Source organism: Rhinolophus ferrumequinum, chromosome 25 (assembly GCF_004115265.2).
Source record: "Rhinolophus ferrumequinum isolate MPI-CBG mRhiFer1 chromosome 25, mRhiFer1_v1.p, whole genome shotgun sequence".
Taxonomy (NCBI): Eukaryota; Metazoa; Chordata; class Mammalia; order Chiroptera; family Rhinolophidae; genus Rhinolophus; species Rhinolophus ferrumequinum.
In genome coordinates this window covers 21,743,603-21,769,680 of record NC_046308.1, presented here as the reverse complement: position 1 = coordinate 21,769,680, position 26,078 = coordinate 21,743,603, and the positions used below count along the sequence as shown (strand labels likewise).

Sequence of the window (26,078 nt, the reverse complement as noted above, 5' to 3'; positions counted from 1 at the left end):
AGTATTATCAGCAGAACTAGAACCCCCAAGTGTCTGGCCATCTTTTCCGTGTCTGAGGCCTTCACTTTCCTAGAAGAAACACAGAGAAGCCTGTGTCCCTGGAATTACAGGATTAGCCCAACTAGACCCAAGATGGCCTATTCTGAAAGGGATTGGCTGCTGGGCCCAGCTGAGGGACAGGTGAAACCTCATTCTCAAAAAAGTCTCCATCAGGTGAAGCCTTTCCTCCTTCAGGAAAGCAGGTGCTTCAGGGGCTGCAATTCCTCATGTTCCCACCCTGCCTCAAAGCACAGCAGGCGGGCTCCACTCTTACTGCCCCAGCAAAGGGCTCTGACTGAAGGGCTCTGGCCTTGCTGCCAAGACCTGTGTCCTTTGTGATTGACCCATGCGGTGGCCCAGGTGTGGGTGTTCCCCTCCTGTGGCAGCTGTCTCAGTCCTCCTCCCAACAGGGCTATGCCCTGTTGGTTTCCTTTGGAACCCTCTTTCTTCTCTACATTACCAGTGGTGACAGTGTTTCTCCAAGTTCTGTTCTCGGCCCTCACTCTTCCCACTCTCCTGCACAATCTCATCTGCCTGACCAAACGCCTCCTCTACTAGTTCCCTTCTTAACTAGGCCTGCCTGCTGCCTTCTTTCCCCCGCTCTGGGTCTTCAGCCCCTGTCTCACTCCTGAGTTATCCAAACTTAATATCGACTCTTAAATGTCTTCAGGAAAGAATTAACACCAATTCTTCACAAACTATTCCCAAAAATAGGAGAGGAGGGGACACTTCCCAACTCATTCAATGAGGCTAATATTACCCTGATGCCCAAACTGGACAAAGACATCATAAGAAAAGAAAACTACAGATCAATATCCTTTATGAATAGAGATACAAAAACACACCCAAAATATTAGCAAACCAAATCCAGCCAACTAAAAAGCATTATACACCACGAGCAACAGGGATTTATCCCAGCAATGCAAGGTTGGTTTAACATACAAAATCAATGTAACAAATAAATGGAATGAAGCATAGAAACCACATGATCATCTTAATAGATGATCAAATCTGACAAAATCCAACATATATATACATATACCGTGTTTCCCCAAAAATAAGACCTAGCTGGACAATCAGCTCTAATGCATCTTTTGGAGCAAAAATTAATATAACACCCAGTCTTATTTTACTATAAGACTGGGTCTTATATAATATAATATAATGCTGGGTGTTATATTAATTTTTGCTCCAAAAGACTCATTAGAGCTGATTGTCCAGCTAGGTCTTATTTTTGGGGAAACATGATATCTATATATATATATAGATATACAGATATATCTATATATCTATATCTATATCTATATCTCTATCTATCTATCTATCTATCTATCTATCTATCTATCTATCTATATATATATATATATACCTCCTCTCAGAAAACAAGGAACATAGGGGAACTTCCTCAACAAGATAACATATGCAAAAACTCATAGCTAACATCGTACTCAATGGTGAAAGACCAGATGCTGTCCCTCTAAGAGCAGGAACAAGACAATGATGTCTTCTCTCACTATTTCTATTCTATGTTGTACTGGAGGTTCTAGCTAGGACAGTTAGACAAGAAAATGAAATAAAAGGCATCCAAATTGGAAAGAAAGTAAACTATGTTTGCAGACTACATGATTTTGAACATGAAAAATTCCCAAGGAATACATTTAAAAACTATCAGAACTGATGAGTTCAGCAATTTTGTTTTTTTAATTGGGGAAGGGGAACAAGACTTTATTGGGGAACAGTGTGTACTTCCAGGCCTTTTTTCCAAGTCAAGTTGTTGTCCTTTCAATCTTAGTTGCGGAGGGTGCTGTTCAGCTCCAGGTCCAGTTGCCGTTTTCTAGTTGCAGGGGGCACTGCCCACCATCCCTTGCGGGAGTCGAGGAATTGAACTGGCATCCTTGTGGTTGAGAGCCCTCTGGCCCATGTGGGAATCGAACCGGCAGCCTTCAGAGTTAGGAGCATGGAGCTCTAACCGCCTGAGCCAGCGGGCTAGCCCGAGTTCAGCAAATTTGAAGCATACAAGATTAATATACAAAAATTGTTTTTCTATATACATTAGCAACAGAAATCTAAAACTGCAATTAAAAAACAATTCCATTTACAATAGCATCAAAAACTAAAGAACCTAGCAATAAATTTAGCAAACAAAGGTACAAAACTTGAGCACTGAAAACAAAATATTGAAAGAAATTAAAGAGGAGCTAAATAAATGGAAAGACGTCCCATGTTCATAGATCAGAAGACAATATTGCCAAGATGGCAGTTAAGTATCTTCATGCAATTCAAACACAGCATGTCCCAAATGGCACTCAACTTTCTCCCACATCTGCTCTTTTTCCGGTGTGGCCTGTCTTTGGAATTGGTGCACCCTTTGCCCGTGTGATCAAGCCAGAGTCACTCCTGGCCCCCTGCTCCAGAAGTCTAATCACTACAGTCCTATTACTTCTAATTGCTGGCTTGATGCCATTCCCTTCTCTTTTCCTCTCTGCCACTAATTTGCCCCATTGCTCTAACAGTCTCCTGCTAGGTGTTCTGGCCTCTCTTTCATTTTTCCAGCACCAGCCAGCAAATCTTATCCTATACCTTCCCTTCCGAAGCTCCCACGGACTAATCTCAAAGCATCAAAGGCCTATAGGTGAGGTCTCTGTGCACCTTCCCTGCCATTTCTCACTGTTTTCCTGTGCACAGGCCACGTCTCAGCATTCTCAAGCATGTCTTGAACTCTTGCCTTGTGTCTTCCCACAGGTTGTCCCTTCTGTTATCCAGCTAACTGACCTCCTTCTGTCACGGGAGGCCTTCCCTGACCCTGAGGCTAGGTGGGGCTCCCTGAGGTGTACACAATGGGTAGAGGGCCAGTGTGTGGCCTTGGTGGCAGGGAGGGCTGCTTTGGGCCTCGTGCCCACTCCCTATTTACTAGGGTCACTTGCTAAGCCTTGGTTTCCTCCTCTGTGAAATGTGGTTAATTCTAGTCCTTCCACAAGGGTGGTCCTGGGGCCTGCATGTGATAATGCCCTCACCCCAGGCCGAAAAACAGCAGGCCACACTAAATGCTGGCAATCACTGCTAGCGTTTCATTGTATTTCCCCATAGACCATGTGCTCTGTTCACGGCTATTTCTTTGCAGCATCTGGCACAGAGTAGGCATTCAAAGTTGGCAGCTGAAGGATCAAACCAGGGATGAGCGGCTGGTCGTGTGAGTGTGTCTTCAGAGTGTGACTTTTGTGATGCCAGTGGGTCTCCCCAAATCACTTCCAGGCACTTGGAACTTTTTCTAAAGACACAAATCATTTATTTTGGTCTGAGAAGGGAGAGGAAGCCCCTGCAGAAACACAACCCAGGAGTGGCCTATGCTTGACAGCTAAAGGGAATCTCACTCCTGGACTCAACTCCCAATAACGTCCCCATAGCAGGCAGACTGGGAGGGGCTGGGAAGGGCTCAGCAAGGAGCATGGCAGCAGCCAGACAGTGCTGAGCGGTGGGGAGGCCTGCTCGCTAGGGCAGAGACCACCCAAACCCCTCCACTAGTCCAGGCAGGAGCCCATTTCCATCCACGGGCAGCTTTGTCTCCAGCTGGCCTGTGTGGTCATCAGTGGGCACAACACCTGTGGGTGGGAATCCCAGCATGGGGTGGTGCTTACACTAGATGGGACCTTTGCCAGCAGGGCCACATTTTTGAAAAAGAGAACCAGGCAAACGGAGGTTGGGTATAGGAAGGAAATGGTAACAATAAAGTAAACACAAGCAAAAATCCCAAATACATCTAGAAATAAAAAGCCAAAATTAAATTTAAAGTGAAAGTCAGTGTTTATGCCATTCGGAGAAAATGACTCATTTTCTAAAGGAACAGATGTTCTCATTTGCATAGTCTCTGTAATCACAAGTGGACTTCACCGTGTCCCCTCAGCACGCATGCCCTGCAGCCGGTGGCACTTGATGAGTGACAGTGAGGGAGCGGTTTCATTAGCGTAATCCTTGGTCCCGTGTCCATGGGTCTCCCGGCAGGACCCCCCCCAGTGATGAGGAAGTTTTGAAGAGGCAGCAGGTCTCCTGCTCTCCTCAGACGCCCCCGGGCGCCCGCTGCTTCAGTGGTAGAAGACATGGCACAGGACCGTAGTCAGTATCAACAGGAACCCGCAGATGTTGGCAATGTTTCTCCAGCATGGCGACTCTGCCTTGTCACTGTGCTCTGTCCCTTCCGGTGTGGCACCAGGCTCCATTTCCTCCATATTTGCTTTTTCCGGGGCCAGTTTGGGGCCTGGCCTTGGCTCCAGGCCGCAGAACATGCTGCAGACCTCCCAGAGGCAGCTCTGGGACTCCCTGAATTCATCTGGAACAGAGGGAACAGGCAGAGGTCAGGAGGCACAGGCCAGGGCACAGAGGAAGGGCTTTGTAGGGGTCACGTCTCGGTGGTGAGTCCAGCAGGAAGGCCAACAGCTTTGCTCCTGATATGAAGAACAGGCCGCAGGCCCTGCTACGGAACACCTACTTCCTCGAGACCCGGGAGAGTGGGGCGAGGGGTGAGGGGAGCGTGTGGGGGCAGAGGGGGGCTGCCTGGGCCATGCTTGCCTTCTACCAGCAGAGCCTTCAGCCGGGGCGGGGGGGAGGGGATCCTGAACTGAGTGGCGACGTGTCGCAGGGGACCCTGCCATCACAGGAGAGTGCTCAGCCTGCCCGGCCTCAGGCACACAGCTGAACACAGCTCTATAGGGCTGGGGAAAGTGGCTACTCCTCTGAACCCCCTGCCCAGTCACTACTCTTCAGAGGACGGAGGGACCCCACGGATTTCTTAACAGTCACCGCTCTCCTTGGCTACCTCTCAGGGAGTGACTTCTCCAGGCAGGCCCAAAATAAGGCTCTCCAGGCCCTGGAAGGGGAATCACTGGTGCTTTCCAGGAGGCAAAGGACGCAAGTCTAGGGATTCTAGGAAAGTTTCCACTCACTTCTCTAGGCCAAATTTGTGGAAACGCCGAAGTCTGGGGCTGAGCCTTCACTCCCGCAGAGCAGCGTGTGCCGCCCTGTGTTCGGGGCCTGCTCAGACGGTCAGCACCACGGCCAGCACCAGCACAGCCCCACGGGCCCAGCCGCCGCCGGGATGCTTTCCTCCCCGTGACCAGGCCAGCAGGCGCCCAGCAGTGTGCTCTGTGACGTGCTCTGTGTCTCACCCCGCTGGGCAGCCTCCACGCCAGCTGCACCCTGAGGCTGAGGTGGCACCAGGGATGATGGAACCCATTAGTTAGGGACAGAGGAGCCTCTGATGCTGCAGCCGGAGGACCCCCAAGCCAGGGACACAGACATCTGCCCCTGGCGCTGAGACGTCCTGAGCAGTACACTCTGGCCCCGCTCTCTCAGATGTCCGTGTTGTCACTCCACCATGCTGCTGCCAGGCCCAGATAGGCCGCTGTATGTGAAAAGCAACTGACCATTCGATCATCATAGCCCAGAGCAGTCTGATAGAGATGGGACAGGACAGAGACCAAGAGCCTACACTGAGAGGTCACACTGCTTGTGTTCAAACCCCAGCTACACTACTGCCTGGTTACCTCTGGACCCCGGGGCAAGTCACTTAACGGTCCAGTGCCTCAGTTTCCCCATCGTTAAAGTGGGGCTAACACTTGTACCTATCACAGATCGGGATAATTTAGACAGAGCCTGGCACATACCAAATGAGCAATAAATGTTAGCCACTGTCATCATCACCCACCCATGACAGTGGAAAGGGGGAGAAGGGGAATTGAGAGGTACACCAAGAACAGTCACCTGGCACACTGTGGGCACCAATGAGCAAGTCTCTTCCCCACTTAGAGAAGAGAAATTCCCAGGGAGTCCTGTATCCTCCAGGTCCATGGTGCAGCCTTGCTCAGAGAGGCCTCTCCCTCGCCCCACGCCTGCCTGGCAGAAGTCCAAGGAACCCACCCAACCTGGGGTCTCCTCCGCAGGTGTCAGGAGGGAGCCCAGGCCTCTTTGGGCTCTGGAGTTCCCTGGCAGGAGTGGAGAAGGGGCCCTAGGATGCTGCGTTCTCCCCAGGCACGGTTTTCCTTCCCTCCCTTCCTCTTCTTCTCTTCTCCTCCCTCCCTCCCTTCCCTCCCTCCCTCCCTCCCTCTCTGCCCCAGACTCAGGACTAATCTCATTAGGCCTTTATCCCTGTTTGCGTCATGGCCTGGAGAAGCTCAGGTTACCCTCTCCTATGGCCCTGAAGACTCTTTTCCTGACTCCATCTGCTGAAACCCTTCCTCAGGGCCCTTGGGCCTCCAGGGCTCAAGCCTCTCCCTGGAACATTCTCTCTCTTCTTGATCAGACTGATATCTAGTTGTCCTGGGATCTGCCTTGCCCTGGTGCCCCCTTCGGTGGGGTTGCTTCCCCCCTTACAGACTATCTTCTGCTCCCCCATCAGAGAAACCCTCTCATTTTGAATCCCTGTGTAAGGCTTCCCCATCTCCCTTCCACGCCAGTCCACCAGGTTTCTGTCTTCGGGGCACACGATCTCTGTGTGGTGAAACCCAACAGCCAGTTCTCAGGCATCTTTCTTCACCCATCAGCATCTGCCTCGGAGGACTGACCCGTCACCCTTCCCACCCTCACCCCCGATGCTTCCAGGTCACCAAACGCCTCTGTTTTTGTGCCCCTCACCTGGCTCCTCCTCGTGGCCTGGAGTGGCCCTCGCTTCATGTCAGACCCCTTCTCTTCTCCCCCAATACCTGCCCTCCAGGGCTAGTCCAGTGTACCTGCTGATGTCTCCCACATGGGCCTTTTCAGCCCAGACCACTCCCCATGGATGTCCTAGAGGCATCTCCACCTCAACAAACCCCCAACACCCCCAAAGGTATCTTAGGAAAAATGAAAGATGGAGCGTCTGTCTGGAAGAACAATTCTGGGAGTGGAGATGGTAGGGCAGGGGGTGCTGGGGTGGCAGCACAGGCCACGTCCGCTCCAGGAAACTAAGCAGGGTCCCCTCCCAAGGCTTTGGCTCCTCCTCTCACCTGGCTGTGCCGGAAACGTAGGTCTGGATCTCTTCCCTTGTACATCTGCGTCCAAATCTACCCTTTCCTCTTTTCGTAAACTCCAACAGAGCCCGAGGAGCTGGGGGGAGAGCAGGGACATGTCACCACGTAGGACCCTGTCACACAGGCCAAAGGGTGCCATGGTTGGGAGCTGGGCATCAAGGTCTCGCTGGACTGAAAAGGGATCTGGTCCTTAGACTCCAACAGGAGACAGAAGGAATGTGGGGGGCATTTCAGTTCTGGCTCTCGTACCATGGGGCGGTGGTGTGGCCTTGGCAAACCGGGACGACCTGTCTGGGTCTGGGTCCTATAGCTGCATAGTAAGCGGTGGGAGATAACACACTCAGTTCTGAGGGTCCAGAAACCTGTGCCTCTCAGGGTGGGAGAGACCACCCATCACCCCTGGTCTGTTCCTTCTGGTAGAGGACGCTGTCTTATCCGATGAACGGGATAGGGCAGACCGGGAGCTGCTATCCTTTCAGAAGCCCCTCCTGGTGGCCGGCACAGACAAGCACTAACTCAGCCCAGAAGAGGCTTTACCTGCTTTCCTTAGTAGCCTGGCCCCTGGCCACGCTCGGCTGCTCGAGCTCAATAAGGTATTTGTAGGTGCAGAAGGGGAGCGCCCTTCCCTTCTGGTCTGTGATTTTGTTCTCTTCCTAAAAACATATATGGAAACTTTGGGATGTATAAAAATCTAGCCAATTGTTGTTGCTTTCTTTTTTTCTTTTCTTTTTTTTAAGGGTTAGGGTCAGCAGAAACACAACTAAGTGAACACTTCCTTCAAGTCTATCCTGGAATATCCTGGTATTATTACACCAGCCTTGGTATATTTGAATCTCAGCCTACCCTCCACCCCCACCCCCAACATATGGCAGTGATGTGATGAGTTTGGGCTGGGCCCCCCCCCCCACCCCCCGTAGCCAGCCCACTCTAAAACCTGCCCCAGCTCCACCTCTCGGACTGAAGTGTCAGAACTAAACTTCTACTATGTTAAACGACAGAGACTGGGTTTAGCCTTGAATTGCTTCCTGATGATGCCATATGTGCATATTTACCTTTATACTATCAGCCTCCTGTGGATGAGGTCCCCCGGTGCACTGGAAGAGCCTGCGAGCCTGCGTTCACCTGCTGTCCCCTACCCCCGCCCCATGTACTGGTAAGCAGAGGACCTGGCCTAGTGCCTGGACATCGACACGGATCCATAAACACTAATTTTCCTCTTCATTTCCCCCTCCCCTATCAGCAGCTACTTTGTGTTCTCCAGAGCACCTGGCTTACTGCTAGGCAGGTGGGAAACACTCAACAAGTACTTGGCTGCCTCAGAAGCAGGCAAAACCAAACAGCTGAGAGTAAGAGAAGGGCAGAAAAGAACACAATCTAAATGATTAAGTCCCTGAGCAACAGGAAATTAAATCCATCACCCCCGTCTTAAGGTGCCACGGCAGGGAAGTCTCCCACCGTCACTGATGCGGGAGGGGGATGCATGGTGGGCCTCCCCCCCCAACAGTCCTGGCTGTCCTCCCCACTGGCTCTATGCCTCTTCCAGCTGGGCTCTGTGTGCAAGAGAGGAAAGAATCAAATGGAAACAACTGAGAAGTGGGGCGGGTGGGGGGTAGGGGGGGTGGGGGGTGGGGAAGCCTAAGGGTGACTTGGGGGGCGGTCTTCTAAGTTCATGGCTTTTAGCCAACCCCCAGGGAAAGGTGCAAGGGAGGTCTTACAGACCCTTATCCCTTCTGAGCTCTTCACAGAACCCTTCTGCTTTCTGGCTCAGCCCAGTTCCTGTCCTGTGGAGCCTACTGGCCCTGCCAAAGGAGACCACATGGTGGGACCAGGTCAGAGCACAGCCATGCCACTTACCAGTTTTAGTACCTTGGACAAAGGACTTAACTTCTCTGAGCCCAGGCTTTCTAATATTCCAACTGTGGTGACTGACACCTGCCTCTTGGGAGGTGGGAAACGGCTGCTCCAGGAGAGGCTGAGAGGTACCCAGCCCTGAGCCCGCCACTGGCAGCTGCCTGAATTACTGTCCCCGCCCCCTTCCTGTTGGCTTAATTCCCTCTGGATGGTAACAGCTGGGACTGGCCTGATTACATTAATTCATACTGAGGTTAGGAAACTTAACACTTCCAAAGAAGATTTGCATTTTAAAAGCCAAACTTCTCATTCTAAATGAATACCTAATTGGCAGAGGATTGTTGAAAAGCTTTGTAGTTTAGTTTTCTTTTTAAGGCAGGGCCCTTTCTGTGTTATTTCCCTATATCTGACCCATTCCGCCTCCCGCCTCCCCTCCCACTTTCAGAAAGAGTGCAGGAATGCAGCCACTTTTCTCCAAAGCTGGCAGAGTCAAGTTACTGCTCACTGCGATTAGGAGACTGTTGGTCGGCACTTGAATATGATAACAGCAGCACTTACGTGCTTATCCGGAATCGGGTCTGTGTAGACGGAGATCCCCAGCATGGCGAGAAGACTGGCTACGAAGAGGAATATGGCAAAATAGAGGAAGTGTACGTTGCAGATGATCGGAGGACACTTGTTTGCGGAGCAGCTCTGGGGTCCATAGGCAATCATGGATACCACTCGAAGGGAGCCAATCAGAAGTCCACCAGTCAGCCCCCAGAAGGCACCCTGCCAAAGGAGGACCCCGAGAGAGTCACCTGAGAGGCAGATGGTGATGAGACTGCCCATCTCCAGCCTCGCCTCCCTGACTAGCGGAATTCTAGTTAACCCTGTCACAAGGACTTCAGATACCTTGCAGAAGCAGAGTGTGAGTACCAGCGTGGAGACGATACCTTCCTGGGCTGAACAAAGACCGGAGTCATTTGCCTTCTGTCTGATGTCAATCAGAGAACTTAAGAAACATTGGAGGTCGCAACACTTTGAAGATCGCAAATAGGCATCTCAAACTTATCGTGTCCAGAAAGACCCCAGTTCTCCCCATCACTGTAAAGGTCACCTCCATCTCCCTGGTCGCTCAGGTTGAAACCCCAGGTGTCATCCCTGGGGTTTTTTCTTTCCATCCTGCCCTACCACCAACCCATCAGCAAATCCTGCTGGCTCTTCCTCTAAAATGTATCCGGCGTCCAACCACTTCCCATCTTCTCTATGGCTACCACCTGAATCCCAACCTGCCATCTTTTCTCACATGGGTGCTCTCCCTCCCTGGTCTCCTGGTTGCCTACTGTCCCCACAGAAGCCAGAATGAATGATCTCTTCAAAGGAAGTGACCTTGAATCTGAACCCTGAAGGATGAGCCAGAAATATTAAGATCTAGGAAGGGATCCAAAGGGAGAGAAGGGCAACAATGGGTGGCACCAGGGAACTCAAAACTGCCTGCATACATTCAAACTAAGTCTTCTCCTACCACCGTGGCTAATGTCCTTGTATCCCCCACCCAACCCCCAGCACCTGTCCTGCCACCCTCCATGATCCTTTTTAAAAAATCTTTTAAATCTTATCAGAAATTGCTATGTATTCACTGGGTGTCATCTGTCTCCTCCGACTACACTGTCCACTCTGTAAGAGCGAGGATTTCATCTTGGCCGTGGAGCTTGATTCAGGAGGAGACAGAGGTTACAGTATGTGAACAAATGTGTTGGAGAAAGAGCTCAAACAAAGGCCAGGTGATCCACAGGAACCATTCATCAAAGGAGATGTGTAGAAAGATCTAGAAACAGAAGGGCAGCCGAAGCCAGGTGAGCATGCCATCTCACGCAGGAGAGAGGGTCTGGAGAAGTTCTCTAGGTTGAACAGAGCACCTACAACATGCGTGTAACCTTGGATCAGTGACGGCGGGAGAGCCACTGCCCAGATCCCCCATTTTCCTTGGTGATAGGCCTTGATCCCTGACGGTCGGTGTCACAGGTGAGAGGCAGATTCTCCTGACTGTCTGCCCCTCTCGCCCAGGCCCTTCCTAGGGGAGCAAAGAGGAGAGGCTCTGGTAGCGCTCTCTCCCCACATTATCGGTGCTCAATTGAGTCCTGGTGAAGTGGGTGGAGCAGGGAGCATACGCAGGTTGGTCTAGAGGACTGAACCCCTGAGAGGAGCGTGGGAGGAAGCGTCAGCCAGGAGGAGGAGGAAAAAGGTGTTTCTGGCAAGGAGAACGGTCCACGCAAGTGAAGGGAGGCCAGAGAAGTCACAGACAGTGAGGTAATCAGCCCTGCAAACTGGTAGGACGGGTGGGGGTCTATGGGCTGTGCATGAAGAGGGCGAGGGCTGAGAGGAAGGAAGGGGCCAGATCACTGAGCACCTCACTTTGCTCAAGGACTTGTGCAAGGCCCCCCCAGCCACTCAGTGCCATTAGGGGAAACAAGTTAAAATATGACTCAAATAATAAATGAAAATATTCTGGCAAACTGTGCTTTCAAAGTCCTCCTGATGAAGCAATTGAACTAGTCACTGGGATCTTTATTTAGTTTTAAGCGTGGCTGGGAGATGGTCCTCACTGCAGGGAAGGTTCCCATGACTGTACATTCCCCGGTGAGTATGAAACCTCTGAGCATGACACATCCATGTACAGAGACAATTGAAGAATAATTTCCTACAGCCAGATATGCGTGAGGAAGGATCACGCACATTTTGCATCGTCTATGGCATGGATGAAAATGGATTACATTCCAAAGGAAGGAAAACAAACCAGAGCTTGCCTTTACCCCACATGCATAAGAGGGAGCCCGGACCAAACCTGCCCAGGAGGAAATCATCTCTCAGAAAGCAAATGATGCAACATTATGAACCCTTGAAGGTTCAATTGAAAGACCCTGCTAGGGCAATTCTGGCAAGGACTGCTATGATGTGAAGGCAAACCATGATTGTGCAAACCCACCTACCTGTTCAGTGACTCTCCTGCAAAACATGGCAAGCAGGAAGATGGCAGCAATGGGTGGCACCAGGGAACTCAAAACTGCCTGCATATTTACAAACAGTTGTTCACTGTGTGTCGTTTCAATAATAGGGACCCAGAAGATGGTGACAGCAATTAAGATTATAACAAAAAACCTGTGAATTAAACCAACAGTCAATGGGAGTTTGATGAGTTTTTTTTTTCCTTTGCCAATAAAATATCTGCAAACCATAAACTATCAACTCAATTATTCCTTAGGTTAAATTCAGGTGCCCATTCATAAGTCTGGGGCAGAGGAGACAGCCCTGCCCCTAAACACTAATAGGGCCATATGGCTGCAGACATAAATCCTACGAATTCTGAACGAGTAAAACTGAGTGTCTGTTTGCCTGTTACTGGATCATGGACAGACTTTTACCATATGTGGAGGATGGGTTTGGGGCAGTCATGCTTAACATATATAATACATGGAAAATATTAATTTCTTGAAGGGTAAATACATTTTTAAACATTTCAGACAAATTAGGATGGCACATGATTTTAAACAGTTCAACAAGTTCAGGAACTTATTTTATTATTTAAATTTTGCTGAAAATTTGAAGGAACTAAGTAGAGGTTCCAAACACTCATTGCCTTTTCTAACTACAAACATATTTAATGTATATCCATATATAAAATTACACCAGATCAAATGTCACCCCAAAGATGAATAAATCTTATTAGTTCTGTGTCAACAAAAGCTTAAAAATGATAATTTGGAGAGACTGAGGGTAAGTTAGAAAGGACTAATACCTTGATAGTCAAAGAAGAGGCAAGGACGTGAGTCCAGTAATGAAGAAGCAGCTCCAGTAATGATGGGCTAGCTGGCATGGGACTAACCCTCCCACAGATAACAATGATAAATTCTGGATCAAATATAAAAACAAAAACACTGAAGAGTAGCTGAAAGCAGGCAGAACTGAGAGAAGGGGGTGGGATTCAATCCTTTAAAGAATGAAACTATACTGGGTGCTATCTACATTTATCCAGCATTTCCCCTGCCTGGAGGCCCTCCCTACGAAGTTTGCATGATGTGGGGTGGCTGGAAGTTAAACAGAAAGCCTCACTCTTGGTGGACTGAGGAGTCAGCAAGGTGGGGATTCAGAGTGGTTGAAAATGTTTGAGGAAAATTCCAGAAAGGTGGGAGGCCAGAGCAAGGAGGTCTAAATCTGTGTATAAACCCCACTTAAACCCTTGGCTGACCCATGAATTATGCATGTGGGGGAGAATCTCCAAATAGTCCACTAATAAGCAATAAATAGTCCACTAATAAAAAAGTGCTGGAAAGCAGAAAAAGATTTCAGCTCCTGCCTACAGTGGGGAAGACAGAAATTGGACTTTGAATCTCATCAGATTAGAGGGGCTATCTAGCCACCTCACGCTTTTCACTGAAACCCCTGAAGATCTGTGCCTTAGATACTATATCCCAGGACTAAGAATTTGCTGTAGGACTAGGGCAAAACTGAAACAGACCCACCCTAACAAAGTGTAAAACCAGGCTTCCACAGTTTAAGATGATCAGCTAGTAACTTTCCTGCATGCTTGAACAAAAACCAATACTCTTTAGAGGAACATGATACAGAGTCTTTACAATATATTATCCACAATGTTCAGTATACAATAAAATGTACTGTGAAGAAATAAGAAAATGTGACCCATAGTCAAGAAAAAAAGTAATCAATAGAAACTGACCCCAAGATGACTCAGGTATTAAAATGAGCAGATGAGGACCTCAAAGCAGTTATTAAATCTACATTAAAAGACTTAAAGGAAATGATGATTATGAAGTAACAGATAGGAAATTATGACAGAAAATTGGAAACCATAAAAACTTTAAAAAGAAACCAAGTAGAAATTCCAGAACTAAAATTCAAGTTCTATATATGAAATGAAAATTTCACTGGTTGGCTTTAACAGATTGGAAATGGCAGAATAAAGGGCCAATAAACCTAATGACAGACTGATAGAAATCCAAACTGAGGAACACAGAGAAAATTTTTTAAAAAATAAACAGAGCTTCACTGATCTGTGGGACAATATCAAAAGGGCTAATATGTTTATAGAGTCTCCCCCAAATAGGAGAGATGGAGCAGAAAAATATGCAAAGAAATAATGGTCAATAATATCCTCAATTTGATGAAAACGATTAATTTACAGATTTATAACCTTATCAAAAGCCAATCAGGATAAACACACACATGCACACATACTCTTAACATAATGAAACTGCTAAAAACCAAAAATGAACAGAACATCTTGAAAGCCGTACAAAAAAAGATACACTAAGTACAGAGAGCAGTACTATGAATTATGGCTGACTTCTCATCAAAAACAAGAGCACATGAGAAAATGGAAGAGCATCTTTAAAGTGGTAAAAGGAAAATATTATCAACCCAGAATTCTATATCTAGCAAAAATATTCTTCAAAAATAAAGATGGGAGATGGGATAGGGGTTAAGGATGGGTGAAAGGGGAAGGGATTAAGAAACACAAGCTGGTTGTTATACAGTAGTCATGGGGATGTAGGGTATAACATAAGGAATATAGTCAATAACATTATAGTAACTAGATATGGTGCCAGATGGGTACTAGATCTATCAGGATGATAGATGGGAATGGGGTTGGGGGTTGGGTAAAAAAGGTGAAGGCATTAAGAAACACAAATTGTAGTTAATGCAGAATGGGGAATATAATCAACAATGTTGTAAGGTTCATGTAAGGTGCCAGATGGGCACTGGACTTATCAGGGGGATCACGTCAGACTGTGTAGATGCCTGACCAATGTGCTATACACCTGAAGAGCTGAAGTAGAATAATATTGAATGTCAACTCTTACTAAATATATAGGTATATATAGTTACAGGATGTGGAGTACAACATAGGGAAGATACTCGATGGTATTGTAACAGCTGTATAAGATGTCAGAGGGGTAATGGGGGCGGGTTATCACTTTATGAGGGGTTTAAATGTCTATTACGTTGCTTTGTACAACTGAAACTAATAAAAAAATTAAAAGAAATAAAGATGGAATAAAAACATTTTCTGATAAAAACTGAGAGAATCTGTCATCAGCAGACCTGCATGACAAGACATGCTGAAGAAAGTCCTTTAGGGTAAAGGGAAATGACACAGATGGAAACTCAAACCCAAAAGAAGGAATAATGAACACCCAGATCATAAAATATATGGGTAAATATAAAATACTATTTTATTTTCTTATTTTAATTTGTTTAAAAGGCAATTGGCTACTTAAAACAAGAAAATATATATACCATTATAACTATATTTTAGGGTTTATAATGTAAATGGATATAAAAACATATGACAACAATAACAAAAGATGGAAGGAGAAATGGCATATACTGTTACAATGTACTTACATTTTACAAAAAATGGTACAATATTAACTCTAAGTAGACTGTTATAAATTAAGAATGCCTATTGTAATGCCTAGAGCAACCAAAAGAAATTGAAATGGAATATTAAAAACTATTTCCAACCATATTAATGATTCATTAAATGTAAATGAACTAAACACTGAAATTAAAAGGCAGAAGTTGTCAGATTAGATTAAAAAAATCAAGATCTAACTATATATGCTCTACAAGGGACTAACTTTAAATATATTTATAGATTAAAAGTAAAAGATGTTACAAACACTAAGCATAAGAAAGCTGGTGTGGGCTTTATGAATAATGAAGTAAACCTTAAGACCGGAAGTGTTATCACAGGTAAGATAGGACATTTCATAATGAGGAAAGAGTTAATTCCTCAGGAAGCCACACAAGGGTAAATGAGTAAGCACCTAATACCAGAACTTCAATGCATATACAACAAAACAATAAAACAAAAACAACAACAAAAAACAAAACAAAAATGACAGAACTATAGCAAGGGAGAAATAGACAATGACACAATCATAACTGAAGATGTTAATACCCCTCTCTCAGTATACAATATACTGAGAGTATACATGTATATATAATCTACATAGTAAATATATAACATGTAATAGAACTAAGCAAAACTTAAGTAAGTATACAAAAGTATCAATAAATTTCAAGAGGTTAAAAATCTCATAAAGTATGTTCTTGGATCACAGTGGAAGCAAATTAAAATCACTAATAATAATAGGAAAGTGCCAAATACTTAGAAATGTAACAGCACACTTCTAAATAATCCATAATCAAAGAAAAAAATCACAAAGAACTTACACAATATTTTGCAGTGAATGAAAATGAAGACACAACACATAAAAATTTGTGGGGTGCAGCTGAAGCAGAACTCAGAGGGAAATTTATAGCTTTAAATGGCAATAGTAAAAATAGTAAAGGTTTTAAACCAATGATCTGAATTTCTACTTTAAGAAGCTAAAAAAAAGAAGAGCAGAGCAAATCCAAAGTAAATAGAAAAACGGAAATAATAAAGAACAGAAGTGAAGGGGAAAAAACCCCCAGAGGAATAAACAAATCCAAAAGTTGGTTCTTTGGAAATATTATTAAAATTGATAAACCCCTAGGCAAGTTTGATTAGAGAAAAAGAGAAAAATCCATGAATTACTAATATCAACAATGAAAGAGGGATAATTAGTACAGATCCTACAGATATTTAAAGGATAATAAGGTAAAATTATGGGAGGTGCTGAGAGCCATCTCAGAGAGGATGCTTCTGAACATCTTGCTCATTGGCACACCAGGGGTTGGAAAAATCACACTAGGCTAAGGACTTGCAGCAAGATCAGGACTGAAATACATTACTTGGGTGATTTAGCTGGAGAAGGCTGATCACTCCATGTAATGGAGGCTACTGGCAAGATGGCTTCTCCCAAGAGAACACCAAAAGATGCAGAGATGATGGCACAAATCCAGAAGGATACGGGAATTACAGAATATGAGCCAAAAGTTATAAATCAGATGTTAGAGTTTGCCTTCTGATATGTGACTACAATTCTAGATGATGCAGACATTTTCCAAGCCGTGCTAAGAAAGCTACTATTGATGCAGATAAAGTGCATTTGGCAAACCACTGTCATCCTGACCACTCTTTCACCTTGCCTCCACTAAGAGATTTTTGTAAAATTAAATATTGCAAGGCAAAGAAATCAAATCCCTTTACCACTGATCAAGTCATATTCAGGTCGTAGATTGCCACAAGATAGAAATTGCTTAACTGCTCCAAACTAGAGACTTAAGTCTTTAAAAGAAATGTATTTAATCCTGCAGGCAGAATTACAGTTCCACTCGGTTCAGTTACTAGCAGACCAAGTACTTCCGCACTAGGCACAACAATCCCACAAACCATGTCTATTTCAACTAAAGCAGGGACTCCAAAATCCCCCAGAGGGCAAGGTTAACAGCACAGATGCCTGATTCATAGTCCCTATCTGTAAAAGCATCAATTCTTGCAACATCAGCAGTTCAGAATGTTCTGATTCACACATGATTAATTGGGTCCAAAATCATTCTGTTTTTTTTTTTACAGTGAAAAAAATTTTATATTTAGAAATAGCCAGCTGGACTCAGTTTAGATGATCCCAATGTTGGCAACATCCAAAGCATCATAGTCAGGAGCCAGTGGAACATATGCCTTCTTCTCTTATCAGACCTGATCAGACCTTGGCCACAGTGTCACAGAGCTTCTTCCCAGCCTGTTTGATCTGGTGCTCGTTGGCCTTGACATCCATCCACAATGGACACAAGTGTATTGCTGTCTCCTATCTTCTCCACGGCCGACTCGGTAGTTAGGGGGAATTGGATGATGGCACAGCGGTCAAGCTTGCTTCTCCTGGAGGTGCTCTTCGGAAGATATGTGGGCTGCCTTCAGAGCCGCAGTGTCTTGGCCTCTGGAAGGTGGGTGATGCATGGACCTTCTTTTTGTGGACGCCTTTCAGCACCGTTTTTTTTGCCTTCAAAGCCTTTGCTTTGGCTTTGGCTTTGGGAAGGGCAGCGGCTTCCTGCTACGCTTTTGGTGCCATCTTCGTGAAAAGCCAAAATCATTCTTATTACCACTAACACAGCATCACCATAAAATAATGCCAATAAACAATCAAATGAATTGAAAAGAAAACAAGACAATGATGATGCTGATGCTGATGGCGGCTATGGTAACTCGCAGTTGAGCCTTGATGTATACGACATGTATACTTGGTCTTGAGTCCACTGTACTGAAATTAAACATGCATCCTAGATGTTATCAAGTTGTGTCTTAGAAAACTTAAATAGTATTTAATGAGTGAATATAGTTACCATACTTTTCAAATGAGACGTTGGGTTTTCTTTAATAGGAATAGTAATAGGTTTTCATCAGCCTTTAAGTGTAAAATATAAAGTTGTCATTCATCAAAAAAAAAAAAGAAAAATTATGAACTAGCAATAACTAACAACTCAGATGAAATGGACAAAAACCTTGAAAAAGTCAACACAGGATACAGAAAACTTCAATAGCCATACATCTATTAAAATCGAATTCATAACATGAATAAAAATATTACCATGAAGAACATTACATATCTACAAAGTTTCACTGCTGAATTCTACCAAACATTTATAAAGAAATAATACTAATTTCATACAAACTCTTTCAGAAAACAGAAGAGTTAGCAATTCCCAAATCATTTTATGAGGGCAGACTAACCCTCAAACCAAATACTGTCAAAGACATTATAAGAAAATTATCAGTATCTCTCATAAATACAGATGGAAAAATCTTTAACAAAATATTAACAAATCAAACCAACTAACATATAAAAGAGAATACAACATGACCAAACAGGGTTTAGCTCAGGTTTACAAGGTTGGTTTAACACTCAAAAATTCAAAAATTGAAATTCACTGCATTAACAGAGTAAGAGAGAAAAATATATGATCATTCTAACACATGCAAAAAAGCACTGGACACAATTCAACATCCTAGGATATTCTAGTTCACTTTTGGAAGATTTTAGCTTAGCCTTTTAGCCTTCCACAAAGCACAGCTTCGGAATTCAATCAAGTCTTGCGGGGGAAACTTGTGTATGTTTGAGGCGTCTCAATTTGGAGCTTGAGCTCCACGAGACTGCCAAAGGTTGTACAGGTATCTCTGTCTCCTAGTAGTGGCCTTTGTCTGGGATTTTCATCTAGTCCTTGTTGCTTTGGAGTGTCTTAGGAACAGAAGAGAATTTCCTCAACCTGCCTAAACCAGAAACAAACAAACAAAAAAAACAACGAAAAACCCTACTGCTTATACTTAATGGTGAAAGATTAAACACTTCTCTGAGATTGAGAATAATGCAAAGGTTTACTTTCACCACTTCTATTGAACATTGTATCCAGTCATAGCCAGTGCAACAAAGCAAGAAAAAAAAATACTTATAGATTGTAAAGGGAGAAGCCTATTTTTATTCATGAAGGTATGATTGTGTACATAGAAAATTCCAAGGAATCTACAAAATATGAGTAGCTACTAGAACCAATAAGTCAATTTAGTAAGGTTCACAGTATCAATGTCAATTAAAAAAATCAATTGTATTTCTTTATACTAATAGCAAACAGTCAGTAATTTATAACAATTCCATCAAAAACAAAAAATTCTTAGGAATAATGCATAAGATCTCCACACTGAAAACTAGCAAACAGAGAAATTAGAGACGATTGAAGTAAACAGAGATGTGCCAAGGTCACAGATCAGAAGATTCAATTTTAAGGTGTTCATTCTCGCCATACTGATGATAGATTCAATACAATCCCAATAAAAATCTCAAAATACTTCTTAAAATTGACAAATTGAGTCCGAAAATTATATGGAAAAGCAAAAGATCTAGAATAGCTAATTTTGAAGAATAAAGTTGGAGGACTCATACTACCTAATTCAAGACTTACTATAAAGATAGTTTAGTGATGCCAGACATACAGATTAATGGACAGAGTCCAAATAGATCTACACATATGTGGTCAACTGATATTAGCCAAAGGAGCCAAAATGTTGGTGAGGATATGGAGCAATTAGAAATTGTCACACATTGCTCATGGGAATTAAGTGAGTGCAACCATTTTGGAAAAGTTTGGCAGTTTCTCATAAAGTTGCAGGATCAAAATCAACGTACACTGACAATGAATTATCTGAAAAAGAAATAAAGAAAACAATCCCATGTACAATAGCATCAAAAGCAGTAAAATACTTAGGAATATGTTTAACCGAGGAGAAGATCTTTACAATGAAAACTATACTAAGACACTGATGAAAGAAATTGAAGATATAACTAAATAGAAAGGTATGCTGTTCATGGATTAGATGAATTAACATTGTTAAAATAACCATATTACCCAAAGCTATCTACCAACTCAATGCAATCCTTATCAACTTACCAAAGGCATTTTTTTTTTACAGAAATAGGAAAAAAAGTCCTAAAATTCGTTTGGAACAACAAAAGACCCTGCATAGCCAAAGCAATTCTGAGAAGAAAAAAAAAAAAGCTGGAGGCATCAAACTTCCTAATTTCAAACTATATTACAAAGCAATAGTAATCAAAACAGTGTAGTACTGGCACAACAATAGACACATATACATTTCTCTAACAATTAAGTTCGCGAACTCATCCTAGAAAAAGTGCTACATATCTCTTTGCTGAATATCATCAAAGTCACCTTCGAAGTACTCCTCTTGGGAAGCTATGCACTGATGCCAGAGCCTAGTCCACCCTTCAAAGCAATTTCAGAACTCTTTTTTCTGGAATGGCCATCAGAGCTGTCATATTATCCTTGATGTCCTGAATGTCATCAAAATGTCTTCCTTTCAATATTTCCTTTATCTTCAGGTAAAGAAAGAAGTCATTGGTGGCCAGATCAGGTGAGTAGGGAGGGTGTTACAATACAGTTATTTGTTTACTGGCTAAAAACTTCCTCACAGACAGTGCTTGTGAGCTGGTGCATTGTCGTGATGCAAGAGCCATGAACTGTTGGTGAAAAGTTCAGGTCGTCTTTTTCACATAGCCTTTTTAGCACTTCCAAATAGTAAACTTGGTTAACTGTTTGTCCAGTTGGTACAAATTCATAATGAATAATCCTTCTGATATCGTAAAAGGGTTAACAACATCATTGCAACAAGTTTGTGAACTTAACTGTCACAGCATCGTAGACCAACGGAACAGAATTGAGAGCCTAGAAATAAATCCATGCATATATGGCCAACTAATATTTGACAAGGGAGCCAAGAATACTTAAGGGAGAAAAGACAGTCTATTCAATAAATGATGCTGGAAAAACTGGATATTCACAGCAGCAGAATGAAATTGAACTCCTATCTTATAATACTTACAAAAATTAACTTGAAATAGATTAAAGACAAATATAAGACCAAAAACTAAAACTCCAAGAAGAAAACAAAGAGAAAAAATTCCTTCACATTAGTCTTGGCAATGGTCTTTTTAATTTTTTTTTTTAAATTAGGGAATATTGGGGAACAGTATGTTTTTCCAGGACCGATCAGCTCCATGTCAAGTTGTTTTCCATTTAGTTATGGAGGGTGCAGCTCAGCGCCAGGACAAGTCATTGTTTTCAGTCTCGTTGTGGAGGGTGCAGCTCACTGGCCCATGTGGGAATCGAACCGGCGATCTTGGTGTTATGAGCACTGTGCTCTAACCACTGAGCAAACTGGCCACCCAGCAATGGTCTTTTTGATATAACCACCAAAAGTATCAGCAACAAAAGCGAAAATATCCAGAGAAATCCAAAACACTAATTCGAAAAAATTTATGTACCTCTATGTTTATTGCAGCACTACTCACAATAAATAGCCAAGACATGGAAACAACCAAAATGCCCATCAGTAGAAGACTGGATTAAGAAACTGTGGTACATTTATACAATGGAGTATTACTCGGCCATAAAGAAGAAAGAAATCTTACCATTTGCAAAGATATGGATGGGCCTAGAGAACATTATGCTAAGTGAAATAAGTCAGAGGGAGAAAGACAAATACCATATGATCTCACTTATATGCGGAACCTAAATAATACAATAAATGAACAAACTAATCAGAAACAGTCTCAGAGATATAGAGGAAAAGCTGAGGGTTGCTAGATGGGACGGGGGTGGGGACGAGGGAGAAGGTGAGGGGATTAGACAGCACAATCTGTAACCACAGATTGCCACAGGGATACGAAAATCAGTTTGGGGAATACAATCAATCATGTTGTAAAGATTTTGTACGGTATCCGATGGACACCTGTCTTATTAGAGAGACCACTTCAGGGACGATGTAGATGCCTGTAACTCTGCTGTACACCTGAAGCTGAAGCTGAATAATAATGAATGTCAACTATAATTTTGTGTGTGTGTGTGTGTGTGTGTGTGTCTATATATATTCACAAGAAGTGGAGTACAGCATAAGAAATAGAGACAGTGGAAATGTAACGGCTGTATGCGATGTCAGAGGGGCAGTAGATTGGGGGAGGGAGGTTATCACTGTGTGAGGGGTATAAATGATAAATGTCTATCACATTGTTTTATACACCTGAAACTAATAAAAAGAAAAAAAAGACAAGAGATAACAAGTGCTGGTGAGGATGTGGAGAAAAGGGAACTCTTCTTTGTATACTGTTGGTGGGAATGTACCGTATTTTGCCATGTATAATACATTTTTGCCCAAATTTGTGAGGGAAGAATAAGGATGTACATTATACATGGGTAGTACTAATTCTGTATCTGTATAAACGTTTTTAATTCTTTTATTTATGCTTATGAGTTAGAAGTGTAACTCTAGAAATCAACAACGATATCCGTATACAAAATAATACCTGGAATACGATAATTGGTTTTGTTGAACTTAGGACGAACTTGCAACAATGAAGAGTTCTTGGCCTTCTATGACACATAGTTATAAATTTGTTACCGGTACATAAAATTTCTTGTACCTTGTATCTGTTCTTGTGTTTTGTAATTTTCTGCTACATAAAAATTTCTTATACCATAATATGTTAAAAAATAAATGCTAAACTTCTTTTATAATACAAAAAACAAGTTTCTAAATGTAAACAGATAAAAATTTGAATTAAAAAAAATTAAAATGAAGCATTTTTTCCCCTGAAAGTTTGGGCCAAAAACAAGGGTACGCATTATACATGGGAGCACATTACGCAGGGCAAAATATGGTAAATTGGTACTGCCACTATGGAAAGCAGTATGGAAGTGCTCCAAAAACATGAAACTAGAACTACCATACGATGCAGCAATTCCACTTCTGGGTAGATCTCTGATGGAAACAATCACTATCTTGAAGAGATCTGCACTGCTATGTTCACTGCAGCGTTATACACAATCGTCAAGACATGGAAATAACCTAAATGTCCATTGACGGATGAATGGATAAAGAAAATGTGGTATTATACACAACGATATATTATTCAGCCAAACAAAAGAAGAAAATCCTGTCATTTGTGACAACATGGGTGGACCCTGAGGCCATTATGCAAAGTGAAATAAGTCAGAGAGAGAAAAACACTTATATGTGGAATCTAAAACATTGGACCTCACAGAAACAGAGCAGACTGGTCGTTGCCAGAGGCAGGGGGTAGAAGAAATGTGTGAAGGTGGTCAAAAGGTAGAACCTCTAAGTTAAATAAGTCCTGGGAATGTAATGTACAGCATGCTGACCACAGTTAACAACACTGGATTGTATATTTGAAAGTTGCTAAGAGAGTAGATTTAAAAGGTCTCATCTCAAGAAAAAAATTAGTAACTATATGAAGTGATGGGTGTTAAACTAAACTTCTTGTGGCAATTATTTCACAATACATACACATATTAAACCATTATGTTGTATACCTTAAACTTACGTGTTATATGTTAATTATATCTCAAGAAAACTGGAAAAAGTGATGTCTCTTCTAAGCGCATATAATTGGTTTTGTAAAATAGTCTGATAATCTTAACCTTTTAGTTCAGAATCCACTCACATTTCATGAAATTACTGATATAAGGTGTGATAAAAAAATAAGGTGAATGTTTACATAAAAAATATGTTTTACAGTAAAAGATACATTTCCATTAATTCCCCTCAAAATACTCCCCCTCGCTTCAGACACACTTACCCCATCTTTCTTGCCACTTTCTGAAGCAGTTCGGGAAGTCCTCTTTTGTGAGTGTCTTTCGTTGTGCTGTTGTGGCGTCTTTGATGTCCTGAATTGATACAAATGTTTACCTTTCAAGGTCATTTTGACTTTGGGGATGAGCCAGAAATCGCATGGTAACGAGGTCCGGTGAATAAGGACACACTAATGTTTTTATTTGACAGAAACTGCTGTCTACCAGAAGAGATATGTAACATGGAAACTTTCTGTTGTGATCACAAAATATGGTGAATGCTGCTGCTGAGTGCTATCCAATGGAAAGGCAGGGAACTTCAATATGGGAAGTGACACATCAAATCTTAGTAACAGAAAGGTATTCTAATAGTGAGAATTCCAGTGCTTGGTGGTATGATGGAGAGGTAACTGAGAGCAGGTAAACCTTTGAAGAGACTGTTGGGACAAATTTCATGGACAACCACTTGCTCAGCCTGTCAGGTTGCAGTGGAAGATCTTTAGCATACCATTGATGAGGGTAGGATTGCAGCCACTTCCTAGGGAATCTGTGTTATTTCAAACTTCTACTGAACAAGGATATTCTGTTTGGAAATATGATATAATCTGAGCTATATTCGAATCCATAAAATAATTGATTGTATCACATATATTTCCTCTTGTTTTATATTATATTGTCCCCAAAATGTATGAAGGTTTATCTGGCAAACACTTAACCTATTAATTTTACCATCGACATCAGATTATATTTCTTTTCCATGAGACCTTCCCATCGATGTGACTGAAATAGTGTTTAAGTTTTTTCTAAGCATATCAATTCTTTCTGGAAATAATAATAAAAGAGTGATTTATTTCCCTGAAATTCCAGTACCTTTAGCAAGACTGACATCTGACTGTTTTGATGGTGTTTTTTTTCTGCAAGCGTTTATAATTATTTTATAAGTATTTTATCAAATTAAAGAATTGAAATATCACATAAAAAAACACATAAAAAACAAACAAACAAAAAAAAACACCTTAGTAACAGTGTGTGACAAGTTTCAACTTGTTCAGTGCCGTCAGTCAGGTGTGAACTATGGTTGAGAGAAGTTGTGTGGTTTTTTTAAATTAAAGTTTATTGGGATGACAACTATTAGGAAGGCTACACTGGTCTCAGGTGTACAATTCTGCAATACATCATCTATATATCACATTGTGCTAAGTTGTATTTTAAAGTGTGCCGTAAATCCTCCTCCATCATGACAACACTCCGTGTCACACATCGCTTCTGCAATTTCTGTCAAATAAAAACATTACAGTGTGTCCTCATTCACCTTATTCACTGGATCTGGCGCTGTGCAACTTCTGGCTCTTCCCCAAAGTCAGAATGATTCAGGACATTGAGGCAGCCACGACAGTGTTACTAAAAACATGAAAGAGAACTTCCAGAGCTGCTTCAGAAAGTGGCAAGAATGATGGGGTAAGTGTATTTGAAGCAAGGACGTGTATCTTGAGGGGGATAAATGGCAATGTGTCTTTTATTGTAATAAATTTTTTACTTAACCACTCACTGTATTGTTTGATCACATCTTGTATATTTGGGTATATGTGCCATCCTATCATTTGTTTTCTATTTAACCCACCTTTTATGTTCTTTTTATCCCCTTTTAAATTTTTTTGGGCTAATCAAATATTTTATTATTCCATATTTTCCTTCTATTAACTTGTTAAACATTCTTGAACTTTTTTTTTATTGCTTAGTCTAGAGATTACATGCATACTTGATGTATCATAGTTTGGTAGAAGTTTTACTTTTTTTTTTTTAAAGATTTTTTTCTTTTTTATTGGGAAAGGGGAATAGGACTTTATTGGGGAACAGTGTGTATTTCCAGGAATTTTTCCAAGTCAAGTTATTGTCCTTCAATCCTAGTTGTGGAGGGCGCAGCTCAGCTCCAGGTCCAGTTGCCGTTTTCTAGTTGCAGGGGGTACAGCCCACTATCCCTTGTAGGAGTCGAACTGGCAATTCTGTGGTTGAGAGGATGCGCTCCAACCAGCTGAAACATCCGGGAGCTCAGCGGCAGCTCAGCTCAAGGTGCCGTGTTCAATCTTAGTCGCAGTGGGGCACAGCCCA

At 42.9% G+C, this 26,078-nt stretch overlaps 1 protein-coding gene and 1 pseudogene across 1 annotated transcript in view; one reads left to right on the top strand and one right to left on the bottom strand.

Moving 5' to 3' along the window:
• Positions 1–4,118: 4,118 nt before the first annotated feature.
• The window catches only part of LOC117017835 (sodium/glucose cotransporter 1-like), a 61,132-nt gene continuing 39,172 nt past the window's right edge, over positions 4,119–26,078 (bottom strand). Inside the window, exons 12-18 of the mRNA XM_033098424.1 lie at positions 11,861–12,029; positions 9,447–9,659; positions 7,057–7,113; positions 6,213–6,241; positions 5,199–5,235; positions 4,603–4,678; positions 4,119–4,363 (exon numbers count right to left, since the gene is read on the bottom strand). Of these exons, the coding sequence (XP_032954315.1) occupies positions 4,119–4,363; positions 4,603–4,678; positions 5,199–5,235; positions 6,213–6,241; positions 7,057–7,113; positions 9,447–9,659; positions 11,861–12,029 (826 nt within the window). The remainder of the gene's footprint in view (positions 4,364–4,602; positions 4,679–5,198; positions 5,236–6,212; positions 6,242–7,056; positions 7,114–9,446; positions 9,660–11,860; positions 12,030–26,078) is intronic.
• On the top strand, positions 16,710–18,031 carry LOC117017797 (transcription initiation factor TFIID subunit 9-like; annotated as a pseudogene).